This window comes from Grammomys surdaster, unplaced genomic scaffold, assembly GCF_004785775.1.
Source record: "Grammomys surdaster isolate TR1022 unplaced genomic scaffold, NIH_TR_1.0 172, whole genome shotgun sequence".
Classification (NCBI taxonomy): Eukaryota; Metazoa; Chordata; class Mammalia; order Rodentia; family Muridae; genus Grammomys; species Grammomys surdaster.
This window is the reverse complement of record NW_021604620.1, coordinates 8,264,145-8,290,311: the sequence shown is the minus strand read 5'-3', so window position 1 is coordinate 8,290,311 and position 26,167 is coordinate 8,264,145. Positions and strand designations below refer to the sequence as shown.

Here is a 26,167-nt window from a genome sequence, read left to right as displayed (position 1 = left end):
TCAACTAGCTCGTCTAAGTTAATCCAACCACCTAGCTCCATCCAACTACTTAGTTCCATAATCATGTCTGTCTCCTCTCATGCCCCCTCCTTCCCAGATTTCCTTTCTCATTCACAGTAAGTCCCATCTTCCACTTCCTGCTCAGCTAACCGGCCATCTGATTTTTTTTTTTATTAAAACCAATCAAAGAATGCCTTAAATAATTTATAAAGAATGCCATAAAATAACTTATAAAGACAAGAAAGGAAAGGTAGGCTCCGTGGTACCGGTTTGAGAGTTGTGTTTATTAAACCAAGCCTTTACACTTCACATCCACCTACAGTCCGTAAACAAATACAGTACTTATGGAAGTATGAGGCAGCCAGTCAGACGTGGTGAAGAAACAATTCTGTTTAGACACTGCAATCTCACACAGCACCCTCCTTAGGCCACCTGTGAAAACACCAGAAGGCAGGCTTAGCCCCAGGGGTGGATTTCCAGAGGTTTGTCCAAAACTGCGGTGGAGAAAGTATCAATGCAAGAGCTTAGTTTTACATTCACAGGTGAAGTTTCTAGATGTCCCTGACCCAATCACCACAAGAAACACCAATCAGCAGGTGGTTACAAGGTTACAAAATAGCTAACTCAGAGTAACACCTCGGGCCATCAGAGCACGAACAAGAAATTGACCTGTTTCCATCATGGGTGGATGATGATAAGCACATCAGCTGACTTCAGGGGGATGTCAGTCAGTAAGGGTCATTCATGAGGGAAGGAAGGGACACAAGACCAGAGAGAGGGTGAATGTAAATAAGGACACAAAACACAAAGGTTAACAATTCTGCACTGTGCTACTTTGTAGACACCATGGTAGCTCTCAGCCCTTTGGATATCTTAAAAAGTAACTCCTTGTTACATATGTACAGAGTTTAAAAAAAACAAAAACAAAAAAGACCAGGAGGCAAGAAAAAAATTGATTGACAACATCATTATGAAAACGGAAGTCTTCACCCTGCTGTGCGCTTTAGGTATGGGACTTTACAATGCTTTAGGTATGGGACTTTACAATGCTCTAAAAGTCTTCTTGGATAGTTTTAAAAATTCCCATAAAAATTTATTTTACAATCATTTTCAGTTATACAAGGGTGGGGGCTAACAAACCCAGAATGAGGGGGAGGAAGTGGAAACTCTCATAAGCTAAAAGCACAGGACAATGGCGTCTGTATGCTCTTCCCCACCCCCCATCCCGGACACCCGGTTTTTAAATAAAGATAAAATCATCTGTGTTCTAATTCTAGCATCCAAAGCACTCATTCCAGATAGTGTGCGTTTCAGTGAGTCAACATAGACTTGTCTGTGCCTGACCCTGTCTCCTAAAAACTTCTTCAGGGATTCAGAAAGGTCAGAAACTGCAAAACCCAGGCCACTCAGGAGACAGAAGCAAGAAGGTGACAAGTTCAAGGCCAGCCCAGGCTACTACATAGAACAAACTCTCACAGGAAGTTAGTCATCCTGATTCCCCATGAAGAGTGAGGGTCACCTCACCCTATAGCAGTATTCTCTAGAAATTGTTAATATTCTAGTAAAAAATCTCATAGTCTAATATGTTTGGGACTTCTTAGCAGGTTCCGAGCATCCAGGTTCCCTCCCCCTCTAGGAGACTCGAGGGCACTTGTCTCTTATAGAACATTGTTCGGCAAAGGCTGTAAATTCTCTAATGCAGTGGCTCTCAAACTGTAGTGAGCATCAGAAGTACATGGAAGGCAATGTGGAAACACAGGGGCTATTTTTTTTTCTTGGTTTGGTTTTACGAGACAGGGTTTCTCTGTGTAGCCCTGGCTGTCCTGGAACTCACTCTGTAGACCAGGCTAGCCTCAAACTCTCGAACTCAGAAATCTGCCTGCCTCTGCCTCCCAAGTGCAGGGGCTATTTTTGAGACCTGGGAACTATCTTTCTTAAGAGTGTAATCATCAGCTGGATGTCCCCTAGATTGGGGACATCATTTGGAGTGGTGACTTTCCAACTCTTTGCCACACAGATCTCCAAGGCAGGAAGCCCTTCTGTGGCCTCAGGAAAGGCTGAACATATCATTCCTACAAACAGCCAGGTCAGAGAGGCCCAGTGACATCCTAGCAGGTCCCATCCTGGAGGGATAGAGGGATGTGTCCATGTCCCTGGGTGACCAAATACAGCTATGGCTTCTTACATGCATGAGAAGTGACAGTGGCCCCCTTGAAGACTCCATGAGCCTGAAGAGACCCAGCTGTAGAAAAGTCTCACCTAACAAAGAACATGATAAAGTGTCCCCGGGAGGAAATGCCAGCTACTGCAGGGATGTCTCCTTCCTCTGCCTCGCTGGGTCTGTATAAAAACCCATTCTAGCAGCGAGTGAAGAGGAAAGAGGAGAGAAATGTGGTATCTGTATCAAGAAATGTGTACGTGGAGTATCTAATTAAAACACCTGATTATAAGCCATCAATTCACAATCTAAGGAGCTTGTGCTGCTGGCTCTGAGATGCTGTTTAAAGTGTGGTGGTCTTTAAACGCACATATATGCAGACCTTTTTAACGTTGGATGACTGTTTCAGAGGAAAAAACAAATCACTGACTCCCTTCACTCGCATATAAACCAGTCACAGCCATAAAATTTAGCTGAGTTAGTTCTAATCTCACAAGCTGCCCTGGAGGGGAAGTTTAAAATGTGATCATTAAAATAGACACCTGGTTTGGGTTCAGAGGAACACTCAGAATGAGAAAAGTGCACACTTGTACACATATACACACACACACACAAAGACACACACACACTCTCACACACACTCACTCATGTGCGTGTGTGTCTGTAGCTGTTACCCGACACATGTTAGCCGGTAGAGTGCCTCTCCTGGCACAGAGACAAAGCTGTAACAATTTGTATGTGTTCAGATCAGAGTACAGTTCAGCAGGATCTCACTGCCAAACCCTGGTTTTCTGGTGGTCCTACAATGGGCAAGGCAGAGCTGTTCCTTATGTCTGCATGATTTCCTTCAGATGTGCTCCGGATGGCTCTGCAGGCAGGACAGCATCTGTGTGACAGGCTTGCCTTCATAGCAGATCTGATACACTGCAGTGAAGAGGGGAAACCTAGAGGAGTGGGAAGGGGGAAGGACAGGTTAGATTGTGCACCATGCCTCTTGGAGTAGGTTCATTTGTGTGTGTGCGTGTGTTGGCGTGTGTTGTAACAGGCCCACAGACAGTAGCATAACCAATGCCATGATTATTCAGGCCTTATAACCTGGGATGTACACAGTCTAACCTGCCAAAACAAGAACATAGACCCAATCCTTCAAAGTCCATAGTTCTGACAAAGTCCCCAGATATACTAGCCTTGCCTTTTGGCTTCTGTAATTGCACTTCTGGCTAATTTTTCTTGCTAACGGAGCCATATCAACCCAGGATCTGTTTTTTGTGCTCAAAGATCAGTCATGCTGAGAAAGGCTCAGGGCTGCACGGGGATCCTGAACTTCCTATGCTAGCTCCGAATTCTGACAACAGACTCCTGATCCTCCCAGCTGAGTCTGGTGAGTGCTAAGGTTTCAGACAAGTGCTACCATGCATAGACCATCCTCCTTGCCCTTTTAAAAATACATGGTCTTACTATATAGCTAAGGCTGACTTTGAACTCTCTCTTTGTAGCCTAACCTAGCCTCAAACTTGTAGCAATCCTCCTGACTCAGTTTCCCCAATGCTGGAATTCCAGGCATGAACCACCACACCCAGTTTACACTTCTATCTCTTCATAAGAACTAAAAGTAGCTGGGTGTGGTGGCACACACTTTAAATCCTAACAGTTGGGAGGCAGAAGCAGTCAGATTTCTGTAAGTTCAAGGCCACCCTGGTCTATATAGTGAGTATCAGGCTAGGGTTATGTTGTGAAGTCTTTTCAAAAGCAAAGCAGCCAGAAAGGTAATTATCTGTAGAACAAACCAGAACCTATCAGGTGTGTCTACAGCACCTTCCATGACTTACAACATTGAGGCTTTTTGTTTTGTTTTGTTACTGAACTGCAAGGTTCAAGCGTGAGCCTTACAGACAACAAGGTCATGTCACACATGAAAATGTTGGGCATGCTTGATTAAAATTTCATATTCTATAGCATGTTTAATCTATCAAGTTCAAATTGGTTTTGTATGTTTCCCACCAGAGATGTCCATATCACATAGAAGTCTAAACAGATCCTGTCATGTCCTAAGTACCCTGGCTGGGCAGCTTCCCTCATCCGCCCGCTGCGACTGTCTGAGGAGCAGCAGCCCAGACAGCAGGGGACTCACTTGTCCAACAGCCCCTTCTGCTTGAGGATGCGGTACACTTCCGCCGACGTCTGAGGTCCCTGAAGCTTCTGTCCATTCAGCAGCTCCTTCTCCAGCTCTTCGATGGTCTGAGGAGCAAAGGACAGAGAAAGCATCCGCTTGAGAGCTGTTCCATCTGAGAGAGGCAGAGGAGAGCTGAGATGTCCTGTCTCCAGTCAAGGAAAGTACATTCTTGAGGAAGCACGAAACCATGACACAGACAAATGGGACTGGAAAGTGTCATAGTAAATGAAGTTACTCGGGCCCAGAAAGACGAAGAGTGTGTGATCTCTCATCTGAGGCTCGTACCTCCTGTGTACACGTGTGTATATGCATGTGTGCATGCATGTATATGTGTATGCCTGCGTGCATGTGCGTGTCTACGCCCATATGGTATGCATGCATGGAGAGGTCAGAGGTTGATGCCATGTGTCTTCTCAGTCACCTTCCTCCATGAACCCAAAGCTCACTGACTTAGCTAGGCTCACTGACCAGGAAGCTGCCGGGTATCCTTCAGTCTCAGCCTCCCGAGCACTGACACCACAGGTTCATATGACTGTACCCAGTTCTTTTATATGGGTGCTGGTGATCTAATCCAACACGATGGTCCTCACATTTGTGTGGCTGAGTCATCTCCCCAGCCTCCTAGTGCCTAGGTTTCATATCTGTATATCTGTATATTTATGTTGGGGTGGTATGAGAAGAGGCCAGAGACCAGAAAGGGACCCCAGAGGGCAGAGGGAGAAGGCGTGTGATATAAAGATGGAGGGGGAATTTCAGCAGAAGGGTGCAATGAGAGACGGGGCGGGGAGAGGGAAGCTGGGAGGCAGAAGAGTTGGGGGAGAATCAACCTAAGTATTATGAAAATGCTATTGCAAGCCTGTTACTTTGTATGCTAACTTATTAAAAGAAAGATAAGGGCATTTAAGGGCCAGAACAGTCAGGTGAGCACAGCCCGGGCAGACAGAACGGGCATCAACATTATAGGAAATCTATGTGGGGTCAGGCCTCATTCCCCCCAGTCTGAGGTCTCAGATGAAGAGGGTTTCAGTATCAAGTAGAGCAGGTTGGGGTTCAGGGTACCTTCCCAGTCCTGGCGAAGGCCTCTGCCACCCTGCGGTTCCGCCCTCCATAGCAGGTGGTGATGAGGTCAGCCACCCCACAGCTCTCCAAGAAGGTGGCCGTGGACACCTGGCCCTTACAGAAGATCTTGGCGAAAGCGATCATTTCCATGAGGCCCAGGCGGATGACGGCCGCCTTCGTGTTGTCCCCACAGCGGAGGCCATCGCAGAAGCCAGCTCCCACTGCAACAATGTTCTGCAGAGACCACAAAAAGCAGGAACTGACACTGGAGCACATGCGATTTTTTTAAATCAAAACTGTGTGCTAGGCTGGGCTTGGTGCTCTATGCCTTTAAATTCCAGAATTCAGGAGGCAGAGACAGATGGGTTACTGCAAGTCTGAGGCCAGCTTGGTCTACACAGTGAGTTTTAGTTCTGTCAGAGTTACAAACCCCACCCCAAACGAGCACCAGCACCACGCTGTGCTACCCCCACTCCACCACCCTACAAGCACCACTGGCACATCAGATGCTTTGTATCTGAGTTCGATCCTCAGAACTCCTGTTTTTATAAAAGTCCCCACACTGAGATTCACCCCAGTGCAAAGTGACAGGAAGGAGGGTAAATCGGAATAGTTCAGCAGCTAGTAGATCACTGTGAGCGTCTGGTTGGTGTCGTGAGAGCATGTGGGCAGTTCTCTTGGGCATGATCTAGGAGCTGGCTTGCAGGGCCGAGAGGTAAGCATATGTACAATTAGTCTTAGCCACTTGTTTCATTTAAATATCTCTAAAAATGAGTATCCATGGGGCTCCTGCTCTGTGCACTGTATTGGATCCACTCTAAGCGTGGGCAAATCACATACGGAACTCCTTTTCCACAGGGGATAAGCTGGGATAGAGGGTACCAACTTAAGGCTTGAGTCTGTCAGTCACAGTCTAAGGGACCCAGTCCCCACCACCTACTGATGGTAGATGACTCAAGTATCACAGGCTGAATGACTAAGATGGCCTTTGTGGGCCACAGACCCAAGGCACTTACTATCCTTGTGGAAAATGCTTGCCAGCTATAACAGGGAAAATAAAATATGTGCAAATGACAGTCCCCTTCTTTCTGGAGACCCAACAGCCTGTCTGATTCCTGAGGATACCTCTTGATGGACTTGATCTCAAATGATGCTGTCTGAAGAGTGGGCTCAAAGACAAGGGCTGTAGAAAACATTTCATCTCAATCCGAGGTTTCTACCCCTCCTTTGTCTCTTCAGTTCCAAGACCAAAAAACATACAACTTTTATTTTTATAAAAGCCTTATTCACCACTAGAGCTGTGCAGATATCCACCCTCTATGCTATGAGAATCTACTTCCCCACCAATAACCCCATTTTAGAATTTTGCCATGTTCCTTCCAGGCAACTCCAACCGGCCACCCCTCATGGCCATGTCTTCATGACTCACCTACCCCATGGCAGCTTCCTCCTCTCTGCACCTTTCTCTCTCCTCTCGGCTCTCCTAGAACCCCAAGCCTGGGAACCCAAAACCCCACCCAGGTCTCTTCTGCCCAACTATTGGCTGCCAACATCTTCATTTAGCCAATAGGAGCAAGGTCACATTGTACGTTCAGAGTCTCTTGACCCTGGGAGCAACCAAACCTTGGGGGGGGGCAGCATTTAGCATTAAAAACATAGCAAGACCAAACCTCAAAGGTGCTACATTCTGCCTGCAGGTCAAGACCTGTATCAGAGAACTGGCTAAAGAGTCTAGGAAGACCAAGGTTAGACCCATGCTCAGGACACTAAGCTGGGACATCCTGATGTTTCATATCTGTCCCATCTAATGCAATGGTTCCCTCGTGGTCACTAAGCCTTTCTCTGTAAAGTTCAGCTTGGATGAGCAGGCCATTGGTTCTCTTGAACTCGTGTCAATGAATGGAGGCTTACAGGGGATTCATGGCTAAATAACTGGAATTCTGAACCTCTCTGCTATCTCTTGGATGATGTCATGGTGAACCAATCCTAGGAGTTATCCATGACTGAATGGGGAGAACAGGCTCTTTCCTGCTGCGGGGGTTCCTGCAGATGAAGGTGGGGCCACACCAGATCCTCTGTAGTCATGACTCTGAAGTCTGGGCTTACCCTCCTCCCCTGGCTGAGAGAAGGAAGAAGCAGACTCACCCTGAGGCTGCACCCACAGACATGGTGTGTGTGTGTGTGTCCCATGGGTCACTGACCCAACGTCTAGGTTATAGAGGCTTTCTCACACCCTTGCACTTCTGTGTCATGGGGGCATGCCTTCCTAGGGACAGAGGGAGTCAAAGGGCAGGTGGAGAAGAACGCCAACGGCAATGGCTAACCTAAGTCAGTGCTAGAGGGCTTGCCCAGCAGCTGCCCTGCTACAAAAAACGAAAAATAAATTTTCACCCCACAGAGTCTCATATGACAGCCCCTTTATCACGAACAGTGAAGGATAAGGAAGCGGTAAGCAGCTGGCCAGGAGAAACACCATGCCTATAGACCCAGTGAGCAAAAGACACAGAGAAGCTCCCTCAGAGTCTAGGCAAGGGCTTTCTCATGGTAAGAACTGCTCAACCATAAAGATCTGGCATGAGTTCTCTGTCACCAGGCTAAGCAGGGCAGCAGGAGCAGGCCTCAAGCTCTAGCCCGGCTCTTCCAGTTCAGCACTTAGAGAAAAGACAGACAAGAAGAGGTAGAGGAGGGCAGAGCTGCGATTCCTTCCCAGGACCCTGGGGTCTGGGCTACCTCAAAGCTTCCATGGTGCTAACCTCCCCACCAGGGGGCCTTGGGCAAGTGAACTCTCTTCTAATAGGACCTTGGGCTAAAAAGCAGCGTTCCAGGTAGAGCATGCTTGAATAGCAGTCTGCTCAGCTACAAAAGTCATTATCCCCCAGTTCAGGCAAATCTGCTATAAACTAGCCACAACTAAACCTGCTATGGTTTTGGGTAGACGGGTGTGTTAAATGCTTCCCCCGGTCCCAGCAGGGCCCAGAAGTAGCCCTCCACCTGGAGCGGCTATGTCTTCGATGGTGCCTTGAGCCAGGTGACAGGGCTCAATTCTTCCACTCTTCCCCTCACAGGAAAATAGAAAACTGGGGATGGGTCCCACTGATTGAGTCTGAGCCTTGGCCCTTCTACCAAAGGGGAAGGGTGAACACCAGGAGGAGGGGCCCCCACCCAGGGCTTCGAGGCAGAGGTGGGGACAGAGAAAGGACACCTGGGTCACTCACTCTGGATTCCTGTCTCCTTATCTGTGGGATGGGATACCATGGCCAGACTCAACAGTGAATAGGCCCACAGCTCAGTTTTTGAAATCTCTAGTCCTGATTCAGGCTCAAGGAATGATGGGTAGCCCCGGGGAAGGATAACGAGGAGCCTTCGGTATCCGTTCTGCCTCCACCTGTCTCTCTCACACTTTCTGTCCTGCCACAGGCACAAATCCAACCACAGGCCCTGCCAGGCGCACACCAACTCCTAACAGAAGCTTTCTGGAACCATCCAACCAGAATCCTCTCACCCAGCACCTTTCGTTCTGAGTGGGATTTCACACCATCTCCCCACTGGTAACCCAAAATAGCCAGTCACTTACAGCTTTGTGCAGCTTATGGCTAATACTGGACAATTAGGCGTTCACGACATCCCCTGCTGTTGAGCAGTCATTACTTTAATAGACGACTATTAAAAGCCATAAAAACCTCACTCAACATAATGCCAAAGCCAGGGCCTTGTTGACTGTGGAAAGAGGCCTGCCAACACAGAGCTGGAAAAGGGTCCCCCATGCACAGAGATGCAGATACATGCCGGCTGGCAGCCAAAGTCTTTAGCTGGTTCAAAGTTTTTAAATGTGCATTGTATTTTGTGACTGCACAGTGTTAAATTTAAAAGCTGATTTTTAATTCTGACTAGAAGAAAAGATGGGGACTTCCTGAGGAAGAGGGGTTAGGTTCTCCTCTTCCTGTCCGTGCTTCCTCAGCAGATCACAGTGGAAACAGGCAGTCGGATGTCAGCTGCCTGGCTCCCTTCCCAGCTGCCCCAACTCCAGAAGCAGTTTTGGATTAAACAGGGAATTCACACTGAATTCCCAAGGAGGCAGGGTTGGAGAGGGAGGAGGCTGGCTATGTAGCCAAGGATGACCTTGGATTTCCGATCCTCCTGCCTCCACCTGTCCAGTGGTGAATTGCAAGTGTGCTCCATTATATCTTGTTTATGTGGTGCTGGAGATTGAACCCAGGGCTTCCTGCCTGCCGAGCAAGCATTCTACCAAAAGAGCTCTACATCACTACCACCCCCTACAGGACGTGTGCAGGTCAGAGGGTCACTAAGAGTTCTCCCACCCCACGGATCACAGGGACTGAATTGAGGATGCCAGACTTGGTGGGAGGTGGCTTTACCCAGAGTCATCTTACTGGCCCATCCTCCATTTTGCGCCCCCAAATACTCAGAGTCAACAAGTCCTGACTCCTGGGAAGAGAGGTCATGGAAGTAGCTGTTGTAGCCGGCTTCCTCAGTTTCCTCCCTCAGGAGAGATGGACAAGTACAGAAACATTTCCCGTGAGGGGACCCTGCTTTGGGGCACACTGCTATATGAGAACCCAGAAACCACAGTCTTACCATACATAATGGGGTCATTCAGCCAAGTGTGGCAACATCAGACTGACCATCAGGAAAAGCATCAGATCCCAACGCTTCTCCCAGAAACAGGAGTCCATCCTGACAGAAAGTGCTAGGGAGCTTCGGTCAGTCTAGGCTACATAAAAAGTTGAAAGCCACTCTGGGAACTTTAGTTGGATGGTATTTCAAAATAAAGCCTAAAAGGCTGGGGTTGTATCTCAGTGGCAAAGTGCCTGTCTTGGATTTGTGCAAGGCCCTGCATTCAGCAAAGGGAAAAAGGCTGGGGGTATGGCTCAGTGGGTAGAGTGTTTGCCTGGCAGGCATGAAGACTGGGTTTGGTCCCCAGCACCACATAAAGCAGACAAGATGGCACACGCCTGTAATTCCAGTGCTTAGAAGGTAGAGGCAGGAGGATCAGAATATCAAGGCATCCTCAACTACATATTGAGTTGGAGCCCAGACAGGGCTACTTGATGTCCAATCTCAACCAATCAACCAACAATCCAACAAACACCCAAAACCCAGCTGCCCGTTTTGAAGTGACCCCTAAGTAACCTGGATCAACTTTTCTCCATTGCTGTTTCCTTGCTTCTCTCCTTACTGAATCCTCAGACCTCCCCCCCCCCCCACAGTTCCCCTTGGTAGATACAAGCCGCCTTCTGCACAGTTGGGGCTAGAGGCGGATTGACCAAGTAATTAAATTTGTTGTGATTTGTCTCCTGGCAATCCCTGGCCACTTGCCAATCGAAACTGCTTCTTTTCACCCTGGGGAACAAAGATAAACTGTTCTTTGAAGAAACCTCATCAGCAGGAGACAACTATTCCACATGAAAAGGAACCAGTGGTGTGGGGGGAGAGGAAACAGATTCCCACTCAAGGTAACACCTGGGTGAGGAAGGAGAGCCAGAGAAGCCAAACACAGAGGCTGCCAAGCCCTCATCTCCCAGAACAAGACAGAGCTACAGGGACAGCCCAGGGTTAGGAGCACTGGCTGCTTTTGCAGAGGACCCAGGGTCCATTCCCAGCTCACATGAAGCAGCTCACAGCCTTCCATACTCTAGTTTCAAGGCGTCCAATGTCGTCTTCTGGACTCCCAGGGCACTGTACCCATATGGCACACAGACAAGCTTGCAGGCACACACATACACATAAAAATCAAATGGGGACTGGAGGGACATCTCAGTGGTTATGAGCACTTTGCTACTCTTCCAAAGGACTGAGTTTGATTCCCAGCACCCGAGTCAGGTGGCTGCCTTCTGGCTTCCATGAGCATGTGTACCCAAGTGTCCATACTCAGACTGACACACGTGAAGAACAAAATCTGAAAAATTATCAAATAAACTACAATCTGGGGCTAAAGAGATGATGACTAAGCGCTAAGCAGCAGCTGCGATAGCACAGGACCCGAGTTCAGTTCCTAGCACAAACACGACTGTAGCAGTGAGTTTGTGTTATACTGCTTTGGCTCCCACACCTGCACAGGAGCCATGTGGATTCCCAAATACAAGACAGACACGCATGCGTGTGTGCGTGCGTGTGTCTGCGTGCATGTGCACACACACACACAGAGGTATGCACGCAGTCACACACACGCACTCACACATGCCAGTTAATTTTAAAATGCCTTGGCTACCTCAAAGGCTGGGCACTCCCCTGCTACCCCAGGCCCCTCTGGGAAGTGGCCAGTGGTTAAGAATTACCCAGAATTCCTACATGGCTCAACTTTGTCACCTGTAGCTCTATGTCCATCCCATTGATCGTGGAGATTTCTCCTTCACCTCCCCCCACTGCGTCCTAGCCTGAGCAAATCTAGGGGGTCCTGCCGATCTCCCTTTGGCCAGCCATTGGCTGCTGGCACCTTTATCGATCAATCAAAAACCAACTGGAGACAAGGACCTTTAGCATTTGGACACGCAGATTCAAAGCATTAGAACCAATCTCCAACACGACAATTCACAACTACCCTCAACTCCTGTTCAAGAAGGTCTGATGCTATCTTCTGACCTCTCTGGGGAACAAGCATGCATGTGGTGCATGTGTATACATGCAAGCAAAGCATGCACACAAATATGATCTGAAAGCAAATTTTAAAAAATCACAATTCACTGATATTTATAAATAAAAGAGAGTCCCCACCTAGGAAGGGGCAACCAGGCACCTAAGAACAAGGCTTGCTCTTTTTCACAGGAGCCTATGCCAAGTGCACAGAGCATGGCTATGGAGATGGCCCAGTGGCAAAGCACCTGTCATGCGAACCTGACAACTGAATTTAGCCTCAGAACCCAGGTCAAACTAGACACAGCAGGACAAAGCCATAACCAGGAGAGGTGTGCTGAAAAAGAATCCCAGAAAGCTGTAGGTTAGCCTGGTGTACCTGAGGGTGATCGACAAAGAGACCCTGTCTCAAAGTGGAAGTCAAAGGCATACACTGGAGACGGGCCTCTGACTTCTGCACACACACCTGAGTGTGTGCACACACAGATGAACCAACACACCAGACAGTCGAAACACAGAGCCCTCTCTCCTATGTCAGACTGCTAACATTGGTCTAGCCTCAGACACTCCTCCCCTGGGTAGGATACCTTAAGAGCACCGCAAAGCTCCACGGTGTCTGCATCGTCTACCACAGTGATTCTAAAGTTGGGCGTCTGCAGCAGCTCTTTGAAGAGAAGGCCGTTCTGAATCACTTTGCTGCCTGTAGGAGAGCAAAAGATTAGTGATGTCCCCTGCGTCCACTTCTACACTTAGCAGAGGTTTAAAGTGTTACTTTTTGTAACAAAGCATGGGAGCTACACACACACACACACACACACTCACATGGGGGGGAAGCCTATGAACCCAAAACCTCAGCTCTTGCCTCATCTCTCTAAGTGAGTTTTTAGATGAGTGACTACATACGACCTGTAACACAGATTCAGGCTGCCCCAAATACCATGCTCCACCATGGCAAGAGGCTCGTGAGCCTTTTATAGCCAAGAGTTGAAGCATTTTCCAAATACACTGGTGGGAGCATCAGGAGGGGCTACAACAGTCGGGAAAAGCTTCGCTACAGGTTCCGGGTGCCACCTGGCTTTTGGGTTGGTAAATACCAGCGGTCTATTAAATTGATGCATTTCAAAAGGTTTCACAGGATGTTAGAGGAGGCTAGCGGTCCGCTATAAAGGGGGCTAAAGATAGACCAAGATAATTGGGACCTGTAACACCCCAACTCTCCACAGAGTTCAATCAAGTCAGTCAGCCTTGTGGAATCTTTAACACAGGTGTGATTTTTACAGGGTAAACCTCAGTTCAGACAGCGGAAATAGAGCCATGAACATGTGGAGGGAACCAGCCCCTCAGAGTTGCCCTCTGACCTCAACACGTGTGCTTGGCACAACTCCACACAATAATTATTAGGTAATTTTGGAAAAAAAAAGAAAATTAAGCCATACATTTTAAATTTATTAAACACGAAAAGGTTTTCTCGAGCCAGAATGTAAGCTGCATGTGTGTGCTGTCCGCAGATGCTGTAGATTTGTGTTGTCCACAGCCATGTCCCCTCCCCTGCAGCAGGCTGGGGTGTGCTGGACGCCCCTTGGCTTTTATTCTTTTGTGTGATTTGGATACCTTTGAATAAACGGTAGAAGCTGGCAGGTATGATGACACACCTTTAATCCCAGCAGCCTGGAGGCAGAGGCAGGCAGACCTCTCTATGAATTGGAGGCCAGCCTGATCTATATAGCGAGACCCTGTCTCAAAAAATGAAATAAGCCAGATGTGATGGTTTGAGTATGCTTGGCTCAGGGAGTGGCACTGTGGCCCTGTTGGAGTAGGTGTGTCACTGTGGGTGTGGGCTTTAAGACCCTCATCCTAGCTGCCTGCAAGCCAGTATTCTGCTAGCAGCCTTCAGATGAAGCTCAGCTCCTCCTGCACCATGTCTGCCTGGATGCTGCCATGCTCCCACCTTGATGATAATGGACTGAACCTCTGAACCTGTAAGCCAGCCCCAATTAAATGTTGTCCTTTATAAGAGTTGCCTTGGTCATGGTTCACAGCAACCAGACCAGAATTCAGTGTTGGTGATGCATGTAACCACAGTATCTGTGAGGCTAGGACAAGAGACCCAAGCTCCAGGTTAGCCTGGACTACACGGAAATACCAGACACAACAATAGCAAGCAAGAAAGAGCAAAGCAAAGTCTTACCCATAACGCCTGACATGAAATCTGTTGTGGCCCATGGGGTGCAGGTGGGTTAGGTGAACCCCACCCTGGGTTCTAAACTCAGACTTTCTAGATAAATCCTTCCTACAAGCCAACAGCAACTATCAGGACACCAGAAAGTCCCTGGGGACTCTAGCCCCAGGCTCTGCCTGTCTCCAGGTGGGAGGCCAGCTGTTCCCACGATTGCCTGCACATGCTACCACCCGGGAGCTTTAAAAACACTCAAACCAGGCCACAGCCCAGACCTATTAAACCACAGCTCTGGAGTGGAACAGCGTGGCTAGTTTTTGAGGCTCCCCAGGTGATTCGGAGAGCAGCCAAGTTTGTAGATCTTTGATTTAACCTCCTCCAGCTCCCTCCCGAGAAAAAAAAACACTTGGCCCTCCCAGGATGGCTGCAAAGTTAAGTAAGAATCAGAAAGAAAACAGTCTTGGTGGGAACAGGACGAAGTCGGCTGACGTTTCCTGGTGTGTGTGTGTGTGTGTGTGTGTGTGTGTGTGTGTGTGTGTGTGTGCGCGCGCGCATGTGCCTGTGTGCTCACAGGAATGAGTGTATGAATGTGTGTGTGCTGTCTGTGCAAGGTGCTTACTTGTGCATGTGGAGGTGGTCATCGATGCCAATCCCCCCCCATATTATTTTTCATGTCACATATGTGTCAGGAACAATGTTAGATATCTAGGTGTTAGGCCCTTGTAGGACTTCTGTGAATGAATGTGGAATCATATTTGCTTAAGAAAGTACTATGACTTAACACCGGTTTTGTAAAATCAGGAGCACGAAAGGCACGCTCGCCACAAGGGGGCAGCAGATTCGAGCCGACAGAGTTTCCATCTGGTGCTCTAAATTATGCTGATTTTTCCCCTCCAGAGAATTCACACTAGGGACAAGAGACTTCCGACTTCACAGCAGCTGGTCAAATAACGTGAGCTGAAAGAATGGCCTTGTGAACACTTACTGAGGACTGAGTTCAGTTCCCAAGAGCCATGTCAGGTGGTTTAAAACTGCCCCTAAATCCAGCTCCAGAGGTATCCTACGTACATATAGATACAATGAATCTGTAAAGCCATGGAGGACAGAAGTCAATATTGGGTTTCTTCATTACTATTTTTACATTTGTTTTCTTCATTTATAAATGTATATGAGTGTTTTGCCTATGTGTACCATGTATGTACCTAGTGCCCATGGAGGCCAGTAAAGGGCAATGGATCCCCTGGAACTGAAGTTACAGGCATTTCTGAGTCACCATATAGATGCTGAGAATTAAACCTGGCTCTTGTACTCTTGAACAAGTGCTGAGCCATCTCTCCAGCGTCTCCAGTGTTTTTAGAAGCAGGGTCTCTCATGGAACCTGCAGCTCCCTGACTGGGTAGACATCCTCCAGTCGCCACCTCCCACCACTGGGATTACAGGCAACCGATGCCTGTAAAGCCATGCCAGCTTTTTCATGGGATCTAGGGATCTGGACTCAGGTCCTCATACAGACACTACATCTATTGAACCCAGCGCCTTATGTAGCCAAGGCTGGCCTTGAATTCCCTATCCTCCTGCCTCTGCTACCTTATAGGTAGGCCATGTGTAGCACATGAGGCCCTGAGCCCCCAGCCAGAGCAGGGAAGAGCCACGTAGAGGCAGGAATAGCACCCCAGCACTTCCGGGGCCCTCTGCAGCCTCACCAATGGTGGTCTCACAGAACTTCTCCGCAGCAACCTCACTGGCAATGTTGGCTCCCATCAGCACGCTGATATCAATTCCCATCTTCTCTCGGATGATGTCGGAGATGAGCTTCAACCCGTCGGGGCCCTCGTCTATGCCCTAGAAGGATTCAGAAGAGTTGGGGGGGACTTGCAAATGAAAGAGGAAGAGACAGTTGTTCTAAGTAATCTTAGCTGGATGTGGTGGCTCGCGCCTGTGATCCCACCATACCTGTAATCCAGGAGGACTGCATGGATTCCAACACAGAAGTTGGAAGTCAGCCTGGGCTACAGCGTGAGACTGTAACTGTAAGTTGTCTGTAAACAACTTGTGGGGGAGGGGACACAGAGGTGCTTTTGCTCACTGATAAGCACTAGGTGGACCAGGAATATTAAACGCACAGGGTTGTCTCAAAGGGAGAGACATATGACCTGTTTTCCATCCAGAAGGCCGGGAACAGATGTGGTTAATAGCCTGGCGACCTTTGTATTGTCTGTGGTGAGACACCAGATCCTCTCCCACAGCCTTACCATGCTTGTTTTTCTCAATCTATAGAACCCATCTTTATAGAAGATGTCACACGTGTTTAACAGTCAAGTCTTTGTTGTGCACATGGGATTGAGGTCATTATCACCAGGGAGGTTTTGTTTTGTTTGCTTGTTTTTCTCCCCACCAAATCGTGCTGTGCTTAAGTATGCCTAAAATAAACCACTTGGGGTCAGACTACGGTACTCAGCTGGCCATAGTGTTTGCAGAGACCCCCCCCACACACACACACCCCACAAGACTGTTAAGGTTACTTTGCAGAATGGGAGCTCTGGCCTGGGAGGTCCTGAGAGCACATAGGCCCAGTGGCAACCTCCAGGGCTTCTGGTGGCTCCCACTGATAAGGAGCAGGTACTGGGATGGCAGAGAGATCACAACTGCTATTTTAAACGACCCCCAAAGTCAGCTTCAGGCACCAAGGAAGACCCTAGTTTAGTTTCATCCATTATCAGCAGTGAATAGTGGGTGGCATCTGTGAGGAGGGACAGCGACACTGTCATTTGGCTCTGGCTTAGCTGCAGAGAGCGTGGAGCCCAGTACAAGCTGGTGCCACACCAGCTGGCCCATTCAGAAAGTGACAAAGATTTTTTTCTCTAGGGCTGAGGAGATAGATCTGAGACAGACACACACACTCCACCACCACACTGCACACATACTAAAATAAATCTTGGCTAAACACTGCATTGCCTCCTCCTGTAAGGTGTGTGTGTGTGTGTGGGGGGGGGGGTCCTTTCTCCATGTTCCTCTTCTTCTCCCCACCATTTTCCCATCTGACAGAACAGCCTTCCTGAATATATTCACTGCCTCACACATTTTTCTTTTATTAAATTAATTTTTATTTATCATGTATTAGTGCTTTGCCTGTGGGTATGTCTGTCCTCCATATGTGTGCAGTTCCCAAGAGGGCCAGAAGAGGGCATCAGGCCCCCCTGGAATTGGAGTTAAAGACAGGAGCCTCCTGGTGGGTGCTAGGAACAAACCTTTAGTCCTCTACAAGAGCAGTGGGTGCTCTTAGCCACTGAGCTACCTCTCCAGTGCGCCCCTCAACTCTTGATCATTTTATCACATGTAACTGTCCCACCATAATGTGATGCCAGTGTATCCATCTTTGAAAGTTGGCACTACAATGTTCATCTACACTGTTCTGGTGGGTGCTACCTAACTAGGTTAGAAACTCAAATACATGGAGGCATATATGTTGATTCTTCTCTGTTCCCTGATGCATGGTCTTCCAAAATGAAGTGTTCAGAATTCATTATGACAGACCCCACCACTAGCTGTGTGCTAAAGTTTGTGGACTTGTTTTTGGAGGTCTAGATGAGGAAAACATATACCTATAATACCTAGAAAATCAATTAAGTGAAGGGAAGAAACTTTTCAGTTGGAAATGAAAATGAGTTAAAAAAAAAATACTACATCCTTTCCGGGCATGGTACCAGGGGATCGAACTCAGATCTTCAAGACTCATAGCAAACACCTTGACCCACCAAGCCATCTCACCCACTGTGGATGGTTAATTTCAACTGTCACCTTGATTGGACTAGCCACTGGTAATGCCCACCTGAGTGTCGGAGAAGATTAACTAAGAGAGAAATGACCTGTCCTGAAAACGGTGGCACCATCTCCTGGGCCAGAGTCCCAGACTCAATAAGAAAGAAAAAGCTTGTCAGGCAGTGGTGGTGCACGCCTTTAATCCTAGCACTTGGGAGGCAGAGGCAGGCGGATTTCTGAGTTTGAGGCCAGCCTGGTCTACAGAGTGAGTTCCAGGACAGCCAGGGCTATAAGAGAAACCCTGTCTCGAAAAAACAAAAAACAAAAACAAGAAAGAAAAAGCTCTGTGCTCAGTGCTTGCCAGACATGTACAAGGTGATCAGCCCCAACACCACAGCTCAAAACGAAACAATAAAAATGCAGCAAGCCAGATGATGCTGGATTCCACAGTCTCTGCCTCATGGTCTGTCAGCTAGCAGCTGCTTATGCTGCTGCCTCCAGGCAGCTAACCACATCCAGGCCTGCCTGCTCTCCCTGGCCATAATGGACCATCTTGTCTCAAACAGTGAGCCAAAAGAAACCTCTTCCCACTGCTGTTGCTTTCTGTCAGGTGTTTAGTCATGGCTGGTGAGAAAGGTGCCCGATATACCTCCTCAAGCAGAGGAAAGAGGGCACAAACTCAGGAGGAACCAGGGTCCAGGGACCTGCCTAGTCCCTCTGCGTGTGTACTTGCCTTGATGAGGGTGATCCCCAGCGCCTTCTTGGGCACCCTGCCTGTGATCTCGTCGCAGATCTTGTGAATGAACTGGTGGGGGATGACAAACACCAGCAGGTCTGCATCCTGCACAGCTTCACTGAGATTTGGGACAGCGACCTGCAATGAAGTGGAGAGACAGATAACACTTGCAGAAATTCCAGCAGTCTGTACCTTTGCCCCTTCAGAATATACATTGCCATGAGGTACCGCCTACTCTTTCTAGAAGGACCCTGACATGTCCTGTGAATCAATTATTTCTAAATTTTATAAATTATGTCTTAATTTTATTGCTTGATTGGTGTGTGTGTGTGTGTGTGTGCAGCATGCATGTCGTCAGAGGGCAGCTCAGCTCTCTCCTTCTCTATGTAGGTCCTGGGGGTCAAACTCAGGTCATCAGGCTTGTGTGAAGATGCCTTTAGCCACTGACCCATCTCACCTGCTCTACTGTTGCTCTTATTACTGCTTTTTGAGATAGGATTGCCCTTTACTGCCCAGGCTGTCCTGGAAGTCACCATGTAGTCCATGCTGGCCTCAAAGTCGCCATCCTTCTTTCTCCCTCAGCTGCTCTTTCATCCTGGATACCAAGATGCTTAAGGCAGAGGTTCAGGAGTCCAAGGTTATCTTGGGCCACACAGCAAGTTTGAGCCCAGCCCTGGCTACACAAGACTGCCTCAAAAGGCCAAAAAACAAACCCCACTCAAGTGTATGTGCAGATTTAACAAGAACAGTGTTTTTGAAAACCTGCCAGAGCTCAGCAGACAAGGATGAGAGAGACAATGAGACTAATCCCAGAGGGAGCTGTGATCAGTGGCTCCCATGTCACACTGGGGCCAGCTGAAGTCAGAGCGCCACAGCAGAATAGCCTTCTCCACCTGGCTGAGCTCCAAACATGAGCTCCTGGTGAAGAGCACTAAAGCCAGATGGGCCACTGCTCTTGGAAGGACAGGAAACAACTTCTGTCTTCTCCATTCAGGTCCATGAAAACCACACACTCCGACTTGCCAGCTTTTAGAGAGCCAGTGGAGAAAGTGGTACTCAGAAACGGTGGTCACTGTCACAGAAGGTTCCTGAGCGGGGGAACTCAGGCAGGGTTAGGCATGCGGCGGTTTAGGTAAGATCCAAGCAAAGTCGACTTGGACTCTGACGTCTCAGCCTCACTGACAGACAGACATAGCAATGCTGGGCTGGAAACAGGGCGCAGTTGGTAGAGAGCCTTCTTAGGCTGCATGAAGCCCTGAGTTAGATCCCCAAAACCATAAACCAGGTGTAGTTGGACAGGGAGATGGGGGCAGGAAGATGAGGAGTTGAATCATCCTCCGCTACATGCTTCTGTGTTGTATCCTCTCAAATTCACAAGAAGACAAATGCTAAAACTGAGAAGCTAGGGAAGAGAGGGCTATAGAGGGGAGGGCTGTACATGTGTTGTGACCTTGGGGTTCCAGTCTCAGATACAGATGGCTTCTGGGAGCTCTATCCAAAAGAGAGGTCACATAAATATCCACTCCAGAGAGCAGATGTACATTTGGATGGAACCTCAAGGCTGAGGCATGAACAGAGTCGGAGAGTAGGCTTTTCCTCCTGTCTACATTCAGCCTGGGGAGGGAGGTGGTGAGTGTGGAGGACACACACACACACACACACACACACACACACACACACACGAGCTTCCTCCCTTCCCCCCTCAGGGCACAGGCTCTTGCCTTTTAGAGCCGCCTGGCAGATTCATGGTCCCCAGTATTAAGCTGCCTGGCCCCGGTGCACAGATTTATAATCTCAGCTCCTCAGGGGGCTGAGGCAGCAGGATCACAAGTTTAAGCCCTACCTAGGCAACCTAGGGAGATCATGTCTCAAAATAAAAAGGAAAAGCACCAGGGTAGGTACTCTTCGTGCCTAGCAAGTTAACAATCAGAAAGCCAGAGTTCCAGGCACGGGGAAGACAGAGGAAGCAAGTTCCTTGTTACTGACACAAAGGACAGTGACCTCCTAGCTCCACTGCCCCAATAAGCCGGGTGAAGCCCAGGTTGATTCTCCACCTTGCATGACCTAAAGCTGTGGTAACTAATGCTTGAGAGGTAAGAGCAAGAAGACCCCGACATTCATGTGTGCTTGAGGCCAGCCTGGGCTACATGCAGGCAACGCTGTCTTGGGGGTGGAGGTGGGAGGCCTAAAAATTCAAAAGAAAAGACTGTCAGCTAACTAAAGATAGGGTGGGTGGGCCCTAATCCAATATGGTTGTTGTCCTTGGAAGAGGCAGTGATGAGGGTGGGAGGGGTGGCTAGCTGGTTGAGGGCTTGCGGCTCCTCCAGGAGGACCAGAGTTTGGTTCCTAGCACAACCTCCCGTAACTCCAGCTCCTAGGCATCCAATGTCTGAACTCCAAGCACATGAACACACATTTTAAGAGGTAGTACCAACAGTATCCACAGAAGAAACACAGACTCTGTCTCAAAGAACAAACCAACCTGAATTCAAGAAAATCAGTGCCAGCCAAAGGTTGCTTTACCACACCCAGGACCTGGTGCCACTCAGAAGATCCCAGCCTGGAGACGGAACCGAATGTGCCCCCCTGGCCCTCTGCCGAGTCTTACCACATTCTCCGGCAGCTTGTGTCCTGGGAGATATTTCACGTTCTCATGGTCATTGTTGATGATGTCCGTCAGCTTCCTCCCATTCACGGTCTCCTCGAAGACCCACATCTTGACGGTGGAGGAGAACTTCTGCAGGTTCTTCACGTTGCTTCCAATGATCTTTGCCACAGCTGAGCCCCTGGGATGAGGAGGGCAAAAAAAAAACCCCGATAAACTCATTTGAGAAAAAATGCAGAAGTCTCGCATTTTGATTCTGAGTCTGTACAAGTCCACTCAGGGTGAGAGGCCTCAGCCTCCACACCCTCAGCAGAGTATTTTATAGGAAATACTCCCCCCAAACCCCAACCTATCCTGTTATGGGGGGAAAATGGCAGCATTTGGTACAAAGTTTAAAAATAAGTCAGGAGGCTGGCTTGTACTGTGTACACATTCAGTACTGTGCTTGAGTAGCACAAAGCCCTGGTGTGGGCTCAGGTATAGGAATTGGTAAAGAAAGTAGGTGTAGTAATTCTTTCCTGTAACTCCGGCATTTAGGAGGCTGAGGCAGAAGGATGTCCGTCACCAAAACAAGTGGGTTCCAGAACAACCTGGATTGATTGACTTGGTTGAGACCCTATCTCAAACTCAAACAAGCAAAGGTGATGGAGAGTTCTCAAAAAAACCCAAGGATTCCAGCACTTAAAAGGTGTGTGTGTCTCCGTGCGTGCACGCACACGCGTACATTCGAGTACCAGCAGTGCTGCTGGTGAGAGACAGACAGGTGGTGGGCAGAGGCCTTGTTCATTTACTTGCTTTGGGAGAGGCTCCAGATAGGCTTTACCTGGGAAGGGGCTGAGCAGCTTCCCAGGAAAGTCCATGGAACCAATCCAGTCCAGAGAGTTTACGGAAGCATGAAATCCAATTCCCGACTCGCAAACAAGAATTAACTAAAGCCTTAGGCATCAAAACACACACTAAATCAATCAACTCGGCAATGCTATGCAAATGAAACTTGTAATTCCAGTACAGGGAAGTGGAGCTAGGGGGGAAATTAGGCACTGAGGTCATCCTTGGCTACATCCAGAGTTGGAGGCTAGCCTGGGCTATGGGAGACTTCTTTTGAAAAAATGAAGTCTACGCCTTTAATCCCAGCACTTGGGAAGCAGAAGCAGGCGGGTCTCTGAGTTCAAGGCCAGCCTGGTCTACAAAGGGAGTTCCAGGACAGCCAGGGCTACACAGAGAAACAATGGGGGGGGGGGGAAGGATGGAGGGGCAAACAAAAACAAAAAACAAATGTGAGACAGAGGCAGAAGGACCTCCGTGAGGCCAAGGCAAGCCAGAGCTACAGTGAGACCCTTTCTTCTCTCTTTCTCTTTCCCTCCTTCTCCTCCTTTTAGGTTTTTCAAGATAGGGTTTCTCTGTGTAGCCCTGGCTGGGCTCTGATTTCAGAGATCCACCTACCTCTGCTTCCAAAGTGCTGGAATTTAACGTGTGTGCCACCACTGCTAGGCTGTGAGACCCTTTCACATGTAGTGCAGACATGGATGCAGGGAAAACACTCACATGTGAAGGATTGTGAAAATTAAAATAATCAAGTGGGATGTGGGTGGATTCTTGATATAAGGCCTCAGTCTTTATATACTAGTCCATAGGAGAGACATTGTCATCACTTCACAGATGAACAGAGAGGAAGCTAAGAAAGTTCAAGTGTGGCCCAGAGACCCTGTGAGCACTAAGAGCCCAGACCTGTTTCCCGAGAACCCTTGCCCATTTAATCCTTAAGTACATGCTTCCTGACAATACCTGCATAGGCCCCAGGCTGTGTGCAGGGGGTGCAAGGGAGGGGAAGCCACAGGTCTGTCTGTGCCCTCCTGGAGATCGGATCCTGGGAAATGGTGAAGGGTGATGCCCAGGATGGTGGTTGTTATGTGAAGCCTTTCTTTTCCTGAGGAGATCTGAACAGCTGCTCCCCAGTGACAAACCAAAGCAGATTCTAGGGCTCAACCCTGGGGCTGGGGGAGGCAAAGAGTTTCCTGGCCTCATGAGTGAGGAGCTAATCATGGAAGCACAGGTGACAAAGTCTCACCCCAGCATGAATGACAGACTCCCCACTGCTGGCAGAGAGTCTTCCACTAGGTAAACCTTCCACCCTGTGAATATTGTCTTCTTGAGACCAAGACAAATGGGATGGAACAGGAAAAAGCTTTTGGGAAACATCTGGGTTAGAACTCTGGCCTCCTGGTGCTCTCGGGGTGTTGAGTGTGGGTGGGGGATGGCTCAGCGGGTAAAAGTGCTAATCACGCTAGCCTGGTGGCCAGAGCCTGGCTTCCAGAACCGACAGTGAAAAATGTCCTTTGACCTCCACATGTGTGTCATGGCACACTCTCTTTGGCATACTCACATGTGCAAGCACACACATAAACACAGTAATAAATACATTAAAAAAAAAAAGAACAACAACAAAAAACCCAAAAACCCAAAGCTCTGTGCTTGATTTCTGAGACTGAAGAACTAGGTGGCTGGAGCAACCATCCAGTTGGTAGACATCTTACCTAACATGTAAGAAGCCCTGGGTTTCATCCTCAGTACCACTAAGTCAGGTACAGCGACACACACTTGTAACCCTAGCACTTGGAAGGCAGAAGGATAAGGAGTTCATGGCCATTTTATTAAGTTAAAGGACAGATTGATGCCCTATCTCAAAGAAAGAAGCAGAAGAAAGGTTGGACTTTCAGGGCATGTAGGGAAGGCAGCTAGGAGGTCAGGGTGTGCCAGCCCAAGGCTTGGCAGATGAACAAGGGTCTCACTTATCACTACCCATCTCGAAGCAGGGACAGAAGGGGGTGGTTGGGGTTTTCCCAGCTGGAGATAAGGACATCTGAGATCACAGTGGAATAGAACAATTCAGCCTGGCAGTGGTGGCTCACGCCTTGAATCCCAGCACTTGGGAGCAGAGACAGGCGGATTTCTGAGTTCGAGGCCAGCCTGGTCTACAGAAGGATTCCCCATCTATCACCCCTGGGTGTGAATCTGACAGGGCAGATCTTTGGCTTCACTTTTTCATCTAAAAGGGACTTATTACAGGTGGGGCAGATGGCTCGATGTGCAAGTATGGTGATCTTAGCTCTGTCTCCAGGACCCACGTGGTGGAAGGAGAGAAATGACTGACTCCTAAGCCGTTCGCTGACCTCCAATGAGGGATGTGTTCTCCTCCCCACCTTAAATAAATGTAATTTAATGGCCAGAGGGCCATCTTTTATGCAATTTTTAATGCAATTTAAATTTATGTAAATATAAAGGGGGGTATAGAACACTCTGGATTTACTACTGGGCTCAGAGATATAACTCGGGGCCCTCCTGCTTGCAGGGTAGGCACTTTTACCAACTGAGCCATCCCCCAGCCTCGTGCTCTCTCCTTTAACCAGGAAAGGGTGCAGAGAGAATAACACATGGCCAAGCTTTCTATGGCCTGAGCCCCTGCCCCTCCCAGGGCTGCTCTGAGCTGAGGTTCAAGGGACAATGGGGGATGTTGGTGAGTTTTCTATTAAACAATGTCTAGCCTTCAGCCCTAACAGCAATACATGAAAGAATTCAAAGCACCATGAATAATCCCATCTCGAAAGCGGGCAGAGCCATGATTAACCTTGCGTGTTGATTCTCTGCAGTTAAAGGGCCTTTAAAGTACAATGGAGTGCCAGAGACTCAAATACAAATGTGAAAAGCCAAAGATTTTGAGACTAGATTCAACTCTGTGCGATGTTTATTTGATCTCTGTGTACAGAAGCTATCCAAGTTTAAAACTAAAAAAGGGGACCGCAGAGACAGGCGAAAAAAAGAAATCAATGTGTGCACTTCACTTGAAGGACGGGAAGGAGACGACAGGGCTTGTGGTGACTGCTGAGAACAGGGCTCACAGTGTACCATACAAGGGTATCCTCTACAAAAGGCAGCACGTGACTGGGGGTGTGGCTCAGTTGGTAGAGTTCACCCTATCATGAAGCCCTAGTTCCAAACCCCAGCACAACATAAACTGGGCTTCTAGGCAACAAGTTGCTTTACCTGCTAAGCCTCCGTTCCGTCCCTTTGCAACAGTGTATCATGTGGTCCAGGCTGCTCTCTAACTCCTTGTGGAGCCGAGGACTTGATGGTGAGCTTGAACCTCCTCCTCAATAAGATCACAGGTTTGTGCCACGATTTCCTGCTCACTAGACAAGTCCTCCACCAGGTGAGTGTCATCTACACAGACGCTCACACTTAAGCAGATACTTACAGTGTGGAGAGAACAGAGACCCAGCTCTTGTAAGATAGCTTCCTATGGCTGCATCAAGCCATCTAAAGGCCCAGTGAAGGGCTGAGGAGATGGGAGACAGCTCATGGATGAAGAACTTGCCACACAGTGTGAGGACTGGAGTTCAGATCCCCAGGACCCAGGTAAAGCCAGGAAGGAGAGGTGACCACATGACACACAGCTTCAGAATCCCACATGCAAGTGTACACACATGCAAACATGCAAATACAGATGCTCGCGTGTGCACACACACACACACACACCCCACATACATAGAGGAGGGAAAAGGCCCCATGAGTTACAGAGGTTCCCTCTAATCTGAAAGGAAGGAGGTTAGGGTGGTAGGACAGCGCTCAGGCGTTTCTGAGCACATGGCCAGAGCTCAGGCTGTTAGGTCAGAGTTCTTGAAGAAATACACTCTTTGGTTTTGTTGCCTATAACCCATGCAAACCGCTTCCTTTTTCTAGAACTGGGGGGAAAAGCAGGTAGAAGAAGCAACCAGAGGATGAGAAGGAGAAGCGAATTCACCGTTTCTCAAGCTTGGCAGGAGGGGAAATGGGGGCCCAGTTCCTCCATCCCATTCACACTAGCTGCAAGAAATTTGTTTCCAGTTGTATGTTACGCTCCTGGGTGTGATGCC

The 26,167-nt window shown here is 48.6% G+C and overlaps 1 protein-coding gene across 1 annotated transcript in view; it reads right to left on the bottom strand.

Moving 5' to 3' along the window:
• Positions 1-263: 263 nt before the first annotated feature.
• The window catches only part of Gpd1l (glycerol-3-phosphate dehydrogenase 1 like), a 33,049-nt gene continuing 7,145 nt past the window's right edge, over positions 264-26,167 (bottom strand). Inside the window, exons 2-8 of the mRNA XM_028767298.1 lie at positions 21,261-21,438; positions 18,650-18,790; positions 15,861-15,999; positions 12,569-12,681; positions 5,391-5,624; positions 4,290-4,396; positions 264-3,102 (exon numbers count right to left, since the gene is read on the bottom strand). Coding sequence (XP_028623131.1) covers positions 3,006-3,102; positions 4,290-4,396; positions 5,391-5,624; positions 12,569-12,681; positions 15,861-15,999; positions 18,650-18,790; positions 21,261-21,438 — 1,009 coding nt within the window. The 3' untranslated portion in view covers positions 264-3,005. The remainder of the gene's footprint in view (positions 3,103-4,289; positions 4,397-5,390; positions 5,625-12,568; positions 12,682-15,860; positions 16,000-18,649; positions 18,791-21,260; positions 21,439-26,167) is intronic.